The sequence below is a fragment of the Ostrea edulis genome, chromosome 1 (assembly GCF_947568905.1).
Source record: "Ostrea edulis chromosome 1, xbOstEdul1.1, whole genome shotgun sequence".
Taxonomy (NCBI): Eukaryota; Metazoa; Mollusca; class Bivalvia; order Ostreida; family Ostreidae; genus Ostrea; species Ostrea edulis.
Window position 1 is genome coordinate 76,995,535 of NC_079164.1, and position 18,181 is coordinate 77,013,715.

At 34.6% G+C, this 18,181-nt stretch overlaps 1 protein-coding gene and 1 long non-coding RNA gene across 3 annotated transcripts; one reads left to right on the forward strand and one right to left on the reverse strand.

Annotated features, from left to right (window-relative positions):
* Positions 1–560: 560 nt before the first annotated feature.
* Positions 561–15,759, reverse strand: LOC125680679 (circumsporozoite protein-like). Of its 2 annotated transcripts, none has more exons than XM_048920395.2 (9): positions 15,460–15,759; positions 14,516–14,567; positions 13,356–13,471; positions 10,791–10,954; positions 9,797–9,824; positions 9,287–9,425; positions 8,871–9,158; positions 8,181–8,270; positions 561–2,774 (listed from the first exon to the last, which is right to left on the reverse strand). In XM_048920395.2, exons 2-9 carry the CDS (start codon positions 14,559–14,561, stop codon positions 2,623–2,625), a joined length of 1,023 nt encoding a protein of 340 aa, XP_048776352.1. In that variant the 5' UTR covers positions 14,562–14,567; positions 15,460–15,759; the 3' UTR covers positions 561–2,622. The 2 variants fall into 2 exon arrangements, with proteins under 2 accessions (XP_048776352.1, XP_048776358.1); XM_048920401.2 differs by having other exon boundaries at positions 15,660–15,753.
* Positions 9,290–14,248, forward strand: LOC130053754 (uncharacterized). The gene is made up of 2 exons (XR_008802111.1): positions 9,290–9,443; positions 10,775–14,248. It is a non-coding gene; the product is annotated as an uncharacterized LOC130053754 (long non-coding RNA).
* Positions 15,760–18,181: the final 2,422 nt, after the last annotated feature.

The window sequence follows — 18,181 nt, forward strand, 5'->3', positions numbered from 1 at the left end:
CATAATTTGTCCGCCCAACTCCTCCCAGTTTTCAAGTGAGGACCTTATTTTGTGGAGTATTTGTATGGGTATTGAAGATGTGCATGTGGGATGGGTTTTGATTTTCTACAATTTTTGAGAAAATTACAGGTTGTTGAACTTAAGTCTATTTGGAAATTAATATTCTATGGAGGGTACATAATTTGTCTGCCCAACTCCTCCCACAGTTTTCAAGTGAGGACCTTCTTATTTTGTGGAGTGTTTGTATGCGTATTGAAGATGTGCATCTGGGGAAGGATTTTGATTTTCTTCCATTTTTGAAAAAATTACAGGTTGTTGAACTTGGTCCATTTTGAGGAAATCTCGATTTTTAAGCTAAGACCCTTTGTTCATATGAAAGTTTGTCACAGCGTCATGATGGCTGATACTACCTGAAGCAAAGTTATACAAATTATAGCACAAGAAAAACACAGCATTTCATGGGCGTATTATGTACCATTTGCGGTACTCTTGTTTTCAAAGGGAGGCATAATTATCAGGTATTAAATTCATTCCTTGAGTAATCCAAAAGCATATCTCAATGAGAGTTCACATATTCTTTATTGAAAAACACTGCTGCAATGTAGGAACGTAACTTGTGAAAACCTTGTTGATCATACTTCCAGCACAATATACATGTTCATGAATTATACAACATAACCTACATTTCTACAACTGTCCCCACCATCAAGATCATGTGAAATAAAATCAATACATGTTAAATATCAATACAAATGTACATATCTACATGTATTTAAATAAAATCTGCATTAAATATCATCAACAATTAGTAAACATGCCATACATGTAAAAAAAAATAAAAAAATAACAGAATACGCACTCGAGTAGCCTTCACATTTTTTACCCAGACAAAGTGAAGGATTATGATTTAAACAATATGAATTTTCAAATACCTGGTAGAAGGATGTTTGGTTATTAAACTGACAAAGAGATGGGGTTTCTTTTCATTTGCAAGAACATTACTTATGAAAAATTCCCAATCCGTGTATATTTGTGATTATCCCATTTTCTCTTCTAATTATCTTCCAGGTGTAAGACTTTCTTTTTGAACAAGCTTATAGCCCATTTACTCAATATTCTTTTGTGAAAAGTTTAAATTCCTGCAGTAGTTCACGAGAAGAGGAAAATATAGAATTTTAGCAAATAAATGAATGTAAATCATAGCTAACTAGAGTTGGGCATAAAATGAACACGTGGGTATGTAGATCATAAAAATGAATTTAAAAAATCATAGTACAAACCCTGCTTCATTATAGGAATAAACTAACAAATGAAAATGTGCAACTACTGTAACATTAACATTAGTCATTAAAAATGTCCTTCAAAAGTTTGTATTCTGTTGTTATTGTGATTATAGTGTATTGTGTCAGGTTATTATATATATATAAATCAATTATCCATAACTTATACACATTGTAAACAAAGCTGAAACAAGTCATACTTTCACATGTTTTATATTGTATATACCTACCTATCTATATAATACATATACATAAAGGATACCAAATATAATTACGATATGATATACATTTAAATTTTAAATCACAACAAGTTTCACAATCTTAAGGAGTGGTAACATAAATAAAGTCAGATTTACTACATGTACAAATAAAGCTTAACACTGGACACGGAGGCACAGAGATCTAAAGAGAATGATTAATAGAATTTCTAGAGCTATCACACTCTCAGAATCATGTTGAACTTTTTCTAAAATAATCAGAGACAAGTCTTTAGATTAAAATATCAGATATCACTGAACAATATCTTACAGTTAAAATGTTACACTATGTGTCAGCCATATTGTCTAAGAAACATCATGGCCACAACCGCAGGTATACAGAAGGGCTCAAATAAGTATTACTGCATTTTCATTTACAATTGTATGCCCTTTTATTAAAACACTAATCGCGGTTGAGATTCGGCTTGGCTGAATATTTGGATTGACACCTTCACCACGGCGTCAGTACAAATATTCAGCCAAGCTGAATCTCAACACAGATAGTTAAAACACAAGCACATTGGTGGTACTTTTTTTTCAAACAAAATCTTGTAAGGTGATAATTGTACATGTAACATGGTTTCACATTTCAATAAACTTTTGAAGATCCCTAAACTTCCCAACAAAATATTTTTTTAAAGAAGACACTTCCATTACTGGAAATTGTCCTGTATAAATGTGTACTTTAAATTTCTTCATTTTGAACAAGAGAAGATTATAAGCAAAATAAAGAGATCTTCTAAATACATGTATATGTATATAATTTATTACCAGTATCCTGAAAAGTAGGACCTTGTTGATATATGTCAAGTTTGCCAGTCAAAGATCAAGTATATTTAATCCAGAAGTGACCTAGATTTTGAACCTCTGTCGTCCACTAGAAACTTCACTCGGATCTCGAATATTTCTAGTAACAGAAACTTAAATAGGCTATATAATACATGTTTACATGCATATCACAAAACAGCACAGAAACAATCAAATATTCAGGTAAAAAAATCTGATACAAATTCAATTCACCATGAACAATAAATATTTTTTCAAATGTTGTAGATATCTCAATGGTATGGTATTTTCTTTCAATTTCAATCAAAGCTACCAAAACTTCCTACACTTCCAAAGCTACTTAGAGAACTCCAACTTCCATGGTGACCCATGCCCCACCCAAAGGGTCCACCAAAACCATGCCCCATCATTCTCGATGCTCCGTAACCCAGGACAGCTCCCCCGACCAGACCTGGAACAAAATCAAAGCATTAAAATTTGTGAAGAAAACAATCCAAGAATGACAGCTGTTCTACATGTACAAATACCCAGAAAGCTGTGCATAGTATTAAACTACAATGAACAACTTTTTTGAAATTATCACTTGAAATTTGAACATTGTTGATAGAATATGATCCATAACCTGTCTGTCATTGTTGTCATTGTCTGTATTGGATGGCGAGAGGGCTTTCATATTTCACATTCCTTTTGACAAGACCTTTCTTTTTGGTATTTTTTTTTTTTGGTGACGTTGAGTCTGGAATTTGAACTACTTTTGAAAAACTTTAACCTTGGCCATAACTTTTTAATGGTTAGTGATAGGGCTTTCATATTTCACGTGTATTCCTTGTGACAAGACCTTTCTTTAGGTACCGAAATTTCTTTGCTGTCGTATGGGGGCATCAGTGTTTCACAAACTCATCTTGTTTTTATATAATTCATTTAAAAAATCACTTGAAACCTATCTGCCTGATATAAGGTTGTTCCACTTATAAAGTATCCATTTGTAAGTCCTGCTAGCCAATTACAACTACTATAGTGTAATAAAGTATTCATTTGTAAGTCCTGCTGGCCAATTACAACTACTATAGTGTAATAAAGTATTCATTTGTAAGTCCTGCTGGCCAATTACAACTACTATAGTGTAATAAAGTATTCATTTGTAAGTCCTGCTAGCCAATTACAACTACTATAGTGTAATAAAGTATTCATTTGTAAGTCCTGCTAGCCAATTACAACTACTCTAGTGTAGTGTCCATAATAATAATAATAATAATAAATTCTTTTATTTAGACAGGATAGCACAATTAGTACAAATGACTAGTTTACATTGTGGTCCTGTATAAAACATATTCACAGACAGATAAATGAGAGAATAGAAAAATAGATAACATAATATAAAATATATACATAAAATACACACACGATATCACTGGGGGGAAAAAATAAACATATACATCATATCTATATATCACTTATTTGAGAAATAATGCTGCAAATATGCTGATTTAAAAGATGTAATAGAACCACAGCTTCTGACAGACTCGGGCAACTGATTCCATAAAATTGTGGAGGATACCTTAAAAGACCGTTTATAATATTCAGTTCGAACTTTTGGTAAATATAAAATGCCACTATCGCTACTTCTTGTTGTTCTGGAACTAACTTGGCTGACAAAATTTTCATGATTTCAACAATCCATTTTTCACACCTGTGTCCTTTGAGGATACCACTATACATGGGTACCTGTACAAGGCATGGTTGATGATTTTATAATTAGGCATATGAGATGCCTTTCTGAATAAAAAAAATAAAAACTGAAATACATGTATTATTGAGTTTGAAATTTAAGTGACCATCAAATTAGAAATGGTCACATCAACAAAATATAAAATGTTGTCTTTGAAGACCATGTTATAATAATAATTGCAGTGAAAACTGGGAATAAATCTAAAAGAAAAATTTGAACAAAATTTGAATCAGTACCACATGGAAATAGCTGCATATTAATATGATTAATCATGGCCCTGTTGTTCTTGAGAAGAGGATTTATCCTATATATCCCCTTCTAACATTTGATCCCTTATTGTGGTCCCATCCCACCCCAAGGGCAATGATTTGAACAAACTTCAAACTGCATTACCTGGGGATGATTGCATATTGCTATGAGTATTCAAGGACTTGTTGTAAGACTTTTAAAGATTTTTTTCTATACACATGTATTTTGATTCCCTATTGTGCCCTCACCCTACCCCCAAGGACCACAATTTGAATAAAATACCTGCGATTGTTTGCATATTAACATGAGTAATCGTGGACCTGTTGTTCTTGAGAAGAATATTTTTTAATATTTATCCTATACATATGTATATCACTATGTAAAACTTTGATCCCCTATTGTGGTCCCACCCTACCCAAGGGGCCATGATTTGAACCAACTTGAATCTACACTATGTCAGGAAGCATTCATATAAATTTCAACTTTTCTGGCCTAAGAAGAGTTTTAAATGATCCCCATCCTATTTTTGCCTTTCCTTGATTATCTCCCCTTTAGAGGGAGCATGACCCTCCATTTCCTCTTCTCTCAAGGATGATTTGTGCAAGTTTGATTGAAATTGGCCAAGTGCTTCTTGAGAAGAAGATTTTTAAAAGATGCCACAAAATCTTTACTCATTCTTAATTATCTCCACTTTAAAAGGGTTGTGACACTTCATTGGAACATACTTGAATCCTATTTACCCAAACATACTTGGTGGCAAGTCCAACTGAAATTGGCCCTGTGGTTCTGGAGAAAAAGTCGAAAAGTTTACAGACAGATGGACAGACTGACACTGGACAAAAAGTGATCAGAATAATTCACTTGAGTTTTCAGCTCATGTGAGCTAAAAACAAGAGGCCCATGGGCCACATCGCTCACCTGAGTCACCTTGGCCCATATCTGAAGACTTTCCATATATATTTGCATGTAAAACCTTGGTCCCTATTATGGCCCAAACTACCCTTTGCAAACTTGAATCTACACTATGTCAGAAAGCTTTCATGTAAATGTCAACTTCTTTGGCCCAATGGTTCTTTTAAAGCTTTTTTCTATATTTGTATGTAAAACTTTGACCCCCCCCCCCCCACTTGTGGCCCCATCCTACCCCCTGGGGACCATGATTTGAACAAACTTGAATCTGCACTATGTCAGAAAGTTTTCATGTAAAAATCAGCTTTTCTGGCTCAGTGGTTCTTGAGAAGAAGATTTTTCCTATATATTTGTATGTAAAACTTTGATCCCCTATTGTGGCCCCATCTAACCCCCACAGCCCATGATTTGAACAAACTTGAATCTGCACTATGTCAGGAAGCTTTCAGGTAAATCTCAGCTGGCTTAGTGGTTCTTGAGAAGAAGATTTTTAAAGTTTTTCCCTATATATTTGTGTGTAAAACTTTGACCCCCCCTTGGGGCCCCATCTTATCCCCGGGGGCCATGATTTGAACAAACTTGAATCTGCACTATGTCAGAAAGTTTTCATGTAAATCTCAGCTTTTCTGGCTTAGTGGTTCTTGAGAAGAAGATTTTTAAAGTTTTTCCCTATATATTTGTGTGTAAAACTTTGATCCCCCCCCCTTGGGGCCCTATCTTATCCCCGCAGGCCATGATTTGAACTAACTTGAATCTGCACTATGTCAGGAAGCTTTCATGTAAATCTCAGCTTTTCTGGTTTAGTGGTTCTTGAGAAGAAGATTTTTAAAGTTTTTCCCTATATATTTGTGTGCAAAACTTTGATCCCCCCTTGGGGCCCAATCTTATCCCCGGGGGCCATGATTTGAACAAACTTGAATCTGCACTATGTCAGGAAGCTTTCAGGTAAATCTCAGCTGGCTTAGTGGTTCTTGAGAAGAAGATTTTTAAAGTTTTTCCCTATATATTTGTGTGTAAAACTTTGATCCCCCCCCCTTGGGGCCCCATCTTATCCTCGGGGGCCATGATTTGAACAAACTTGAATCTGCACTATGTCAGAAAGTTTTCATGTAAAAATCAGCTTTTCTGGTTTAGTGGTTCTTGAGAAGAAGATTTTTAAAGATTTTTCCTATATATTTGTATGTAAAACTTTGATCCCCTATTGTGGCCCCATCCAACCCCAGGGGCCCATGATTTGAACAAACTTGAATCTGCATTATGTCAGGAAGCTTTCATGTAAATCTCAGCTTTTCTGGCTTAATGGTTCTTGAGAAGAAGATTTTTAAAGTTTTTCCCTATATATTTGTGTGCAAAACTTTGATCCCCCCTTGGGGCCCCATCCTATCCCCGGGGGCCATGATTTGAACAAACTTGAATCTGCACTATGTCAGGAAGTTTTCATGTAAAAATCAGCTTTTCTGACTCAGTGGTTCTTGAGAAGAAGATTTTTAAAGTTTTTCCCTATATATTTGTATGTAAAACTTTGATCCCCCCTTGTGGCCCCATCCTACGACCGGGGGCCATGATTTGAACAAACTTGAATCTGCACTATGTCCGGAAGCTTTCAGGTAAATTTCAGCTCTTCTGGCCCAGTGGTTCTTGAGAAGAAGATTTTTAAATGACCCCATCCTATTTTTGCATTTTTGTGATTATCTCCCCTTTGAAAGGGACATGGCCCTTCATTTGAACAAACTTGAAAGCCCTTCACCCAAGGATGCTTTTGGCCAAGTTAGGTTGAAATTGGCCCAGTGGTTCTGGAGAAGAAGTCGAAAATGTGAAAAGTTTACAGACAGACGGACGCCGGACAAAATGTGATCAGAATAGCTCACTTGAACCTTCGGTTCAGGTGAGCTAAAAATAAATCTGATTCTAATCAGATTGTTGTCCTGTAAACAGGTAAGGTTCATAAGTCATAGCAGATGTGTCTCATGTTAAAAATGCATATTTCTTTTAATGAAAAGTCTCTAAATTGTGAAATGAGTTGCAAGCAATTTTACACTTTGTTGCAATGAATTTTGTTCTATCATTGCTCCTTTGACTAGGAAAAGGATACAAATATTAATGGCTTAGTATTTTGTTACAGTTGGAACAGCTGCTCATGTGAATGATGTGGCTCATTGGCCTCTTGTGTAGTATCACCAATGATTTGGTACAGAAGGCACAACTCTAAAATACTGCAGTGAACTATCCTTATGGGACTAAAATCACCCCATCAGACTTATATTCCGAAGTGACCACATTTTGGACATGCTGTCTATTTCAACTTTACATATCTAAATCTTTTCAGCTAAAATTGTTAAGTATTACAGCTGTCACATTTTGTATTCAATTTATTACACTATCCCTATAAGATATTTTTGATTTTTTTCTGTTACAAGCCAAGCTCAGGACATGTTGTGTGCTCTGGTGATAAGCAACATCTGACATATGTCCTGGCCGTTAAAAGACTTGTTACAATATGAGCTGGCAATGTCCTAATGGTAAGAAGGTTTCGCCTTGGAATTTCATACTTTCTTCCCTTGACCTTGTCCGAATGAGCTCTGGTCAAGTTCATCCCAAGTCATCATGTTCAGTATTCTAAAATTATTTCTTCTGATTATGATGCTAAGTAATAATTTCATCCTCTCTCTATTTCTATTTGACTCTGACCTTGTAAAGATGAGCTTATATCATGTCAAGGTCGTAAGCAATCATCATGCCAAATATTAACCTTCCAGTGCCTCTTTATCTGATTACAAAGTTCATCACTTGACTCATTTTATGCATAAAGACTACCAGGATGATACCCCTAAACTTAATGTGTGAGGCAACGGTAGTTTGTGTGAGTTACAGAGCAATATATTGGAGCTCTAAATCAACCATCAAATTTTGGTGATGTCTCGACTTTTATTTTTCATTTAATTGACATACATGTACCATGGATTCACTAACCTGCTGCCATTTTGCCTTTATTACCCCCAAGAATTCCTCCACTTTTGCTTTTCTGTGGTTTAACCACATATTGCTGTTGATATCCTTGTGCTGAAAATGAAAACAAAGCAAATTTTCTTCAGAAAACAACTTAAAAAGATGATTCAAAACTGTATAAAGTACTGTCGATGTAGAGAATTTTATGGCACTTTATTTTTGTTAGATCAGCATTTTCTATTCACGAGCAAGAAGAAATTTTGTGGGCAACTGATAAACATAAACAGCAGAATACATAATGATATTTGCAAATTATATCCCAAACAAAATTAAAAGAACAAGAGTTGTCAGAAGACAACATAGCTTGCAAGCAAGCATGACTACTTAACCTAAACCTTTAGTTCAAAAGGTTAAAGTTTTTAAAAAATAAGTCGAGTTCAGGTTCAGGTTGCTAGGTCAAAAGTTTTGATACTATATCTAAAGGCCTGTTCGTGAGGCATTTAATATGAAATATCAAATCCCTATCCCCTTGCTTCAAAACATATAGTCAAGGTTGATGTTTTTGAAAAGTAGGTGGAAGTCCAAGGTCAATAATTTGAAAAGTAGGTCAAAGTCCAAGGTCAATAGTTATGGTAGCAAAAGAAATGTCTTCTAAAAAAGCATCTATATTTGAAACATCAAAGCACTGTATGAGCTTTAAAAATTGGGCTTTACCATAGGGTTGCTGGTACGGTTGCTGATAAGGTTGCTGTGGATACTGTTGATGCTGTTGCTGTGGATACTGTTGATACTGTTGCTGGGGGTACTGTTGAGGGTATCCGGCTGGCTGTTGAGGGTATCCGGCTGGCTGTTGTGGGTATCCGGCTGGCTGTTGGGGGTACCCCGCTGGCTGTTGGGGATACCCTGCTGGCTGTTGGGGATACCCTTGGGGTGGCATGTATGGTTGAGGGGGAGGGGCCTGGGGGAACCCACCAGGTTGTGTTGGGTAAGGTGCCTGTCCTCCTGTAAATACAAAAAATGTAAAGGCTTAATTAACAGTACACGCATATCACAAATTCTATATTTATCAAAGAATTTGCCTAATTTTATTTTAAATATTGTGTTATAAAGCTAAATTGAAATTGACTTACCAGCTAAACTGTCAAAACCGAGACCTGGCCCTGGTGGTGCTGCACTGTATGGGGGTGGTGCTGATGCAGTAAGGACACCTGCTGAGCTGCTGGGATGGACCCCTCCTGAAGGCTGCTGCTGCTGATCAGGGTTCGGAAGCTGGCAATATTTGGAATGGTAATATTAGGTAGCATTATTGTTGAGATGCTATTTTGCGAACAATTAAATCAATAATATTCACTAATATTTCAGTTCAAGTATATCTATTTATAAATTCAAAGAAATAAAAGAGTGGATATATTTGTATGATAAAATATATTTATAAAAGTAAATATTTCACAAGTAAAATAGATATTACATATTGGATTATTGTTCAGACTTCTTCAATTTACTTTAAATGGAATTCTGAATGAAAACTACAGAGGTGTTCTAAATCTGGGTGTAATACAGGGTGGATCATAAAATAGATCTGATAAAGGGCACTCTGTGTTTCATCACAAATAATAAAAAAAGATACCAAATATACTTACAACTTGACAAAGAGCATTCATCCACTCACTAAAACAGATAACATATTTTGAGACAAGATACAAATGCTGTGCAAAATTTCACAACTCCTTCAACAGTCTTCTAAATATTTTTTGATGGTAACCTTTTCTAAATGTGCATATGTATGCAGCTTGTGTGAAGCCCAATATGCAATTTTTGAGATATCAGCTCTTCTATGATAAATTTAGTTCTCTATTAAACGCTTGGTGGATACAGGTCTAGGTGTATACATATAATATAGACTGGTTATGTATATAGATTATAATAAAAGTCACGAAAGCATATTGAATTTTCATTGACATGATCCACACTTTTAGCAAAAAAAAATGTTGAATCTTAATGTTTCTTTGAGCTATTTTATTCTCTACTTGTACTCATAAACTTCTTAAATTTGTATTTCCCTGCAATTTGAGTGGTTGCATAGAAGCTGCAATCATCCACTGTATGAAGGCAGCAACAATGAGTTTTACCATACACCCAACAATATAATCAGTCTTTTGATATTGTTAAATTCACCGAGTGTGATCTGACTTTCTGGATCAACCCTGTGATGATCTGGATCATGTCTTTGAAACTGATGATGTCACAATGCATCAACGCAGTTTGTGTGGAAAGTAATCGCCCGCATCACAAAACTGCTTACACAAAAATTATCTCACTGTCTCATTAGATTGATGATCCGCGCCCATCAACTCTTCATGATCTAGCTGATTCTTCAGATCAAGTTAATGTAGTGTGTATATATATATATATAGATATAAATATATATATGTATGTGTTTGTATCCATCGTTGGTGTAAATAAATATAATTTGCATCTCACCATACGTAAGAGTTCAACAAAGGGAAACAACTTTTTTTGTATTGAGCAACTTAGAAATTGCATATTACACTGAACAGTATCGAAAACTTTTATAGCATTTCATCTAACTCCATAATATCTTCTCTGTATTTGTATAGGTTTCGTTTTACGTACTGGAGCTCATTGCTATTATGACAGAGGAACCAAAACACCTTCGCCTGACTGTTGTTTTTGTGAGGGATGGCCAACACGCTGTCATAAGATGCTCCTCTCGGAAGTTCAGGTCTGTTAGGGAAGCCACTCGTGTATTCCCCGAAGGCAAATCTTTTACATACATCCTAAGGAAGAATTCTGAAGCTATAGACATTGTTTAAATATTGTATGAGTTCTCAGTTTAGCATAGTCAAAACCAAGCATAAATGCAGAGCTGATGCACTATTTGACATAATCATGAATTAGCACTGTGTTTTACAATAGTGGTGCATAGAGATTTATTATTGTATGTATACATATATCTAAGGGAGATTTATGTCTGAAAGGCACTGATGCAAGCGTGCAAATTTATAGTTTGCACTATATTATGAAATGCTCTAGGTATCCATTGTTGCACTGCTTGAATTCATGTACATGCCAAATAGTACATTTACGATGACTCAATTCCACACGCAACAAAATAATAAATGTACAGTGCTTTAGCAGATGATGTAAATTAGTATGAAAGGTGTAAACATTTATTGAATGAGGTTGATGGCACATCATGTGTTTTGTTGGACCCAAGGACCCAAATAATATTAATATGTATAGGTTGGTCGAGTTCATTGTAAATGCCTTTAAAAACACTAATGTGAAGATAACTTGACACTTTTACAAAGTATCTACATATATACATAAACAGAAAATGATGACACAAGTGACATTCAAAACTTTACACACCATGTATGAAGATCTTCCTGTTATTGTACTGAAGGAAATACTAAAGTGCCAGGAGGAAATAAAGACACCGTTAATAGTTGATGATCGCAGTGATTGTGGAAATAAAGACACGTTAACAGTTGATGATCGCAGTGATTGAGGAAATAAAGACACCGTTAATAGTTGATGATCGCAGTGATTGTGGAAACAAGAGGTACTGTGAGCAATGCTCACTAAGAATACCCCCCGCTTACCACAATCTCCCAAAGGGTGTTGGTAATAGGTATAAACTACCTCTTTTCTGAGTGTAAAAAACAAATGGCATGACAAACCGAACCATATTGCTACTTCGATGTCAAGTGCGCGTGACCTTTGACCTTTTGACCCCAAAATCGATAGGGAACATCTTCATCCCATGGGTAGTCCATATGTATGATATGGTGACTGTAGGTGGAAAGGATAACGCTTTAGAGCCCGGAAACCATATTGCTACTTCGATGTCCAGTGCGCTTGACCTTTGACCTTTTGACCCCAAAATCAATAGGGAACATCTTCATCCCATGGGTAGTCCATATGTATGATATGGTGACTGTAGGTGGAAAGGATAACGCTTTTGAGCTCAGAAACCATATTGCTACTTCGATGTCCAGTGCGCTTGACCTTTGACCCCAAAATTGATAGGGAACATCTTCATCCCATGGGTAGTCCATATATATGATATGGTGACGGTAGGTGGAAAGGATAATGCTTTAGAGCCTGGAAACCATTGTTGTGTCTACAGACGGACGGACGGACAGACAGACAGACGGACAACCCGATTCCAGTATACCCCCCCCCCCCCCCCCCACAACTTGTTGCGGGGGGTATAATAAAGACACCGTCAACAGTTGATGATCGCAGTGATTGAGGAAATAAAGACACCGTTAACAGTTGATGATCGCAGTGATTGTGAAAATAAAGACACCGTTAACAGTTGATGATTGCAGTAATTGAGAAAATAAAGACACCGTTAATAGTTGATGATCGCAGTAATTGAGAAAATAAAGACACCGTTAATAGTTGATGATCGCAGTGATTGTGGAAATAAAGACACCGTTAACAGTTGATGATCGCAGTAATTGAGGAAGTAAAGACACCGTTAACAGTTGATGATCGCAGTAATTGAGGAAATAAAGACACCGTTAATAGTTGATGATCGCAGTGATTGAGGAAATAAAGACACCGTTAACAGTTGATGATCGCAGTGATTGAGGAAATAAAGACACCGTTAACAGTTGATGATCGCAGTGATTGAGGAAATAAAGACACCGTTAACAGTTGATGATCGCAGTGATTGAGGAAATAAAGACACCATTAACAGTTGATGATCACAGTGATTGAACCCTACATAGGAAGTTACTGTTTTACTTTATTAATCTTTATATCTTACGGATGACAATTGTTGCTACTATGGATCAGATTGGAATTAGACATTTCAATATAGTATACAAGTAAATTTAAAATGAAGGCAATAAATGTTTAAACCAAGCCAAAGGTCTGTGGAATATAAACTTACTTGCTGCGTGTGCTAACTGGCTTCAAAGTTATAGCTTAGTAAATATATTCGCACTAGAGGGGGGACAAGTGGTTAACCCTAAAGTATCAGCAGGTAATTTTGGTTTGCTGGTATGAAAAAATTGTGACAGACAACAAGAGACTGGTCGTCTATCACAATATATCAGACCTGCAGTAGTTCTGACAATCTACAAGTCAGACTAGCTTTCGTAAGTTGTACAAATTTAATAAACATCCAACATCAACCAGTCTTTGTAAAGGAAATACACTTACCTTCATATGAATTTTAGCTTTAATTTCAAGATCGCCTTGTCGATTATACATGCACAAGTCACTGTTGTCATAAAGAACTAACCAAATGTCCTTCCATCCACCAGAAAACATACTTTCTATAAACAAATGATAAAACATCTAAATTTAAAATTAACTTTGCATTAACATCCATGTGTAAATGTGCAGCAGAGTTCTCTAAACAAAGTTATATGATGCAATCTTCAATAATATAAAAAAAACATTGCCATAAAAGTTAGTTTGACGGTCCCTGCAAGTTCCCTATAATTATACATGATCTTTTACTGTGTTGAAATCCAATGGTTTTGATCTTTGTGGTGTCCAGTGGGTTATTTGATACTTGGTTTTAATTTGAAATCAGGGATAAATGCATGTGGCTTTTAATAGCTTCCTTACATTGATGGTGCTATCATTTAATTTACTTCCTCGATCTTTAAAAAATCTCATGACACAATGAATTTTTACACAATTTAGATGTGAGATGTTTTAAATGCTTATCTTTCATTTCCATTTGAATCATACTGGGTTGGAGGTTATGACTATTAGAAATAAAAAAAAACAACAACCCAAAAACATCAGATGCTTGTTACATCAATGCATATGTAAAATTACAGAGCAGGCACAAGTCACCAGTCTGTCTTAATTCTCAAATTCTAATACAAAGACTTTTTGAAAACTAAATGGTCTGAAGGTTTTGTCTACTAAAAAATTCATTTCGACTGATCTGCTGATAGGAACTATATTCATTTCCTCAAATGAAATTATCTAAGAGTACACAAAGAAACATTGTGATCACAATCTCCATTTAGATATGTTTGTGATAAATGACCTTCATTCTTACAATGTTTGTTAATGGAATTAAAAGAATAATATAATTCTGTTTTCAATTATTAAATAACGACTGCAAAACGTTACAGCTGAGGTAACAAGCGAATGCGAAATTTGATCAAGTATTGTCTCTCTTACACTGTTTTTCAAATGTGCAATTTTCAAACTTAGTTACAATTTCATTCACTGTAATCTTGATGTATCTTTTTGTATTTTTCTAATTACAAAACACATTTTAAAGTTCTATTTATTATTTACAAACCATGTTTTGTGATAATTCTTCTAGAACAATATTCCAAAGTTGTCAAACTTACTACTAAAACGTTTCAGGTATCCTGATTTAACAATCCTTAATGCCATGTTTTTCTGCAAAAGAAAAATGACAAAATTTTTATATAAGTACATGATATTACACTCAAAATGATTATATTTTCACAAACATCACTTTGAATTTTCACAGCAAAGCCTTTTTGACTAAAAAAAACAATCAAGAGAAGCTTGCGTCATGAAGCAATGAGCTTGAACTCAATTGATTACACATTTGAGTCACATAATTTGCTCTTCATCAGCTGAAAAATTATGAGTATTACCCGTAATGCTTCACGAAAAATGTGACCGTCACTGTGGTTATATTTCATGGACAACCCCTTGGGTAAAACAAATAAATAGTTTTTAAAGTAAAACGTTTAAAAATTTCGGAAAAGCTTTTTTATACCTTCCTACATTTTGTTGTTGATATTTGCTTGGTTTGAAAGAATAAAAAAAAAAAAATGAAACTAATATGACGTCACAATGCACTGCTTACATCCACGTTATATTCCCCATGGACGTTAAATGAATAGGTGGATTAAATCGCTAAAGTTGTGTTGCATGATATTATGGATCTTCGCTCATCTCAACAGTAACACCGTAAAAACATTATCAATAATCAAATAAACCTTTTAACATATGCTTGATCCTTATAAATTATTATGAATAAAGTTTTCAGGATACAATTCCTGTACAGCACATTGAATATGGTAAGCTATCAAAGCAGCTTGATCAAACTAATTTGATGAGGGTTTTTATAGCTTTCATGGCTAAATCAAGATATTGTGCTGGGCCTGCCAAATTTACTCGAAATTATTTCACCATTATGATACTGCATTATCATTTATGTGAATATTTCTTTCAGAAAACAGACCACTGCTTTGGACAAACAAAAATGTACCCATTTAATAAATTTCAATTCAATAAATACATGTCAATATCGTCTCACCTCTTTTACTTATCGACTGTTTTAAACTGAAGTTGCGCAAGCAAGTTCCTGTTTCAACTATATACTATAGTCTATAGTGTGTAATAAACCACACCTAACAAAGTAGCGAGTAACGCTTGTTTCTCCTTGTTACCAAATATAGGCCTAGTATTTGTGTTTGGAAAGTTCTCAAATATCAGACAAGATGATCTATGTCTTACGTTGTACACTTAAAAGTTTCCAAACCCGAAACCGTGCCAAATCTGTCAAAATATAAATTACTCATACTCAGTCGAAATCTTCTTTTTGCGACTTTATATTACTCTACTGCTAAACGCAATACCGATACAGAAATTATGGGTTCCGTAGCTGTTCGTCCCTACACACGCTCAACACTGTTGAATATTTGACACCTTATTAGATGCCAGAAAATCCAGTACATTTTTGGACAACCAGAATCAAATCACAATTCTTTAAAATTCATTTTATAATGCTGTCCAAGAGCAGGCATAAAATAACATGAAAAAATTTTTGTGAAATTTTTTTGTGTATTTGTGAAAATAATTTCAGTCCAACTACTTATCAATTATGTTGTAAGTCTATAACTCAAGCTCTCAGTTAAAATACAAGTATTTCTTAAACATCCAACAATGAAAAAGTTGAGCCCCTTAATATAGAATATAAAGGTTCCTTACCATCAGTATCACATACAAGTTACATCTTTTTTTTGTTACTGTGCAATATTGTCTTGTGATCACGTACTGCACAAAGTTTTTTTTTAGCTCACATTCTTATGATAGTATATATAAGACAGTTATATATACTGCTTTGTAATTTTTTTTTTACTGAATTAACATAATTTGAAAACAATCTTTCTACTAGAGAAGGGGACCGGTGGCGAGACTATAGTTTGATAAGCATTAAGAGTTCTCTAGATATATTGAGCAGACAATATATTCCTATGTCTATAGGGGAGACATATGGAGTGCCATATTAACATAAACTCAAATAATTGAAGATATCTTCAATTATTTGAAGATATCAATTCATTAGATGCGCGCAACAATTTAATTAAAGATCTCTTCAAATAATTAATGATATCTTCAATTCTGAATTATTGCGCGCATTTATTGAATTGATGATATCATTAATTCTTCAGCTGAATACTTATCGTTTCCATTAGTGGAACTCTTCAAATTAAAGGCGAGTAAAGTCGTGCTACCGGGACAACATAATGTAAATACATTACTTAGGCATACGTAATATGAATTATGGTATTGAATACATATTATAACCGACTGCAAACCACAACACTGATTAAAATTCTAAAGTCAAATTTAGGAATTGATTATTCTTACAAGAAAACAGACGAACTTATTAAACTATGTGAGAGAGAGAAGCTACTAAATTTGCCAAATCTGACCGTGTGAGATAAAGCATCAATCTCAAGAAGAACTGTAAAGGGAAAAACCTATATGCACATCCAACACAAGAAATTTTCTTGTAATTAATGTGCTCAATGTTTTTAAAGTTACTCTGTCAGACTACTCCCCCCCCCCCCCCCCCCCCCCCCCCCCCACACACACACACACACCGTCAATCTCCATATTTTAGAACAAGTTATATATATGTATATGCCAAACTGCATTTTTTAAAGACGTTTATAACACTAATTAACACACCTAATGCGTTTCCAAACTGCATCTAAGCTAATTTGAAAATTACAAAATATTGATGGACTTGGATGTCCAGAGAACATCGTTGTTTGGAATTTTTAAAATAGATGTGGTGGAGTTTAAAAAAACATGTAACATCTTTAATAAGATAGTGTTAGAATATTTGAAAAATGCAGTTTGATTAATGGTAATTTTATTTAAAAATACACCATGTATTTTAACTCTTAAAAAGGGGGGGGGGGGGTGCTATGTACATATCGTTCCGTTTATGTCCCAGTAATCTCGCACTTGCTCGCGAGATTTGTGCATTTTCTTACCAATGACGCACAAGAGTCATCAAAGCGCGATAACTCCAACGAGCTGGTAATGATGCGCGCTTTAATTGAATTAATGATCTCTTCAAATGAATTAATGATATCAACAACTGAATTGATGTGCGCTACAATTCAATTGAAGAGAGCAATAATTGATATAATGCGCGCATTAAATCAATTGATGAGAGCAATAATTGAATTGATTCGCACATTAATTCATTTGATGAGAGCAACAATTGATTTAACGCGAGCATTAATTCAATTATTGCGCTCTTCAATTGAATTAATGATATCTTAAATTCATTTGAAGAGAGCAATAATTCTTTTAGAGAGAGCTTTAATTCAACATATCCACAATTGAATTAACGATCTCTTTAACTGAATTGTTGCTCTCTTTAAAAGAATTGATGCGCGCATTAATTCCTATATACAAAAACATTGTAAATATTTAAAAATATCTTCAATTGAATTAAAGAGATCATCAAATGATTTAAACTGAGCTCCAAATTAATTATTGCGAGCAATATCTCTATGAAATTGATGCTCTCATCAATTGAATTGAAGAGAGCAATAATTGCATTAATGCACACATCAAATCTATTATTGTTCTCATTAATTCAATTGATGCACGCATCAATTGAATTGAAGAGAGCAATAATTGAATTAATGTGTGCAATAAATCAATTATTGCTCTCATTAATTCAATTGATGAGAGCAATAATTCAATTGAAGCGCACATTAATTCATCTGATG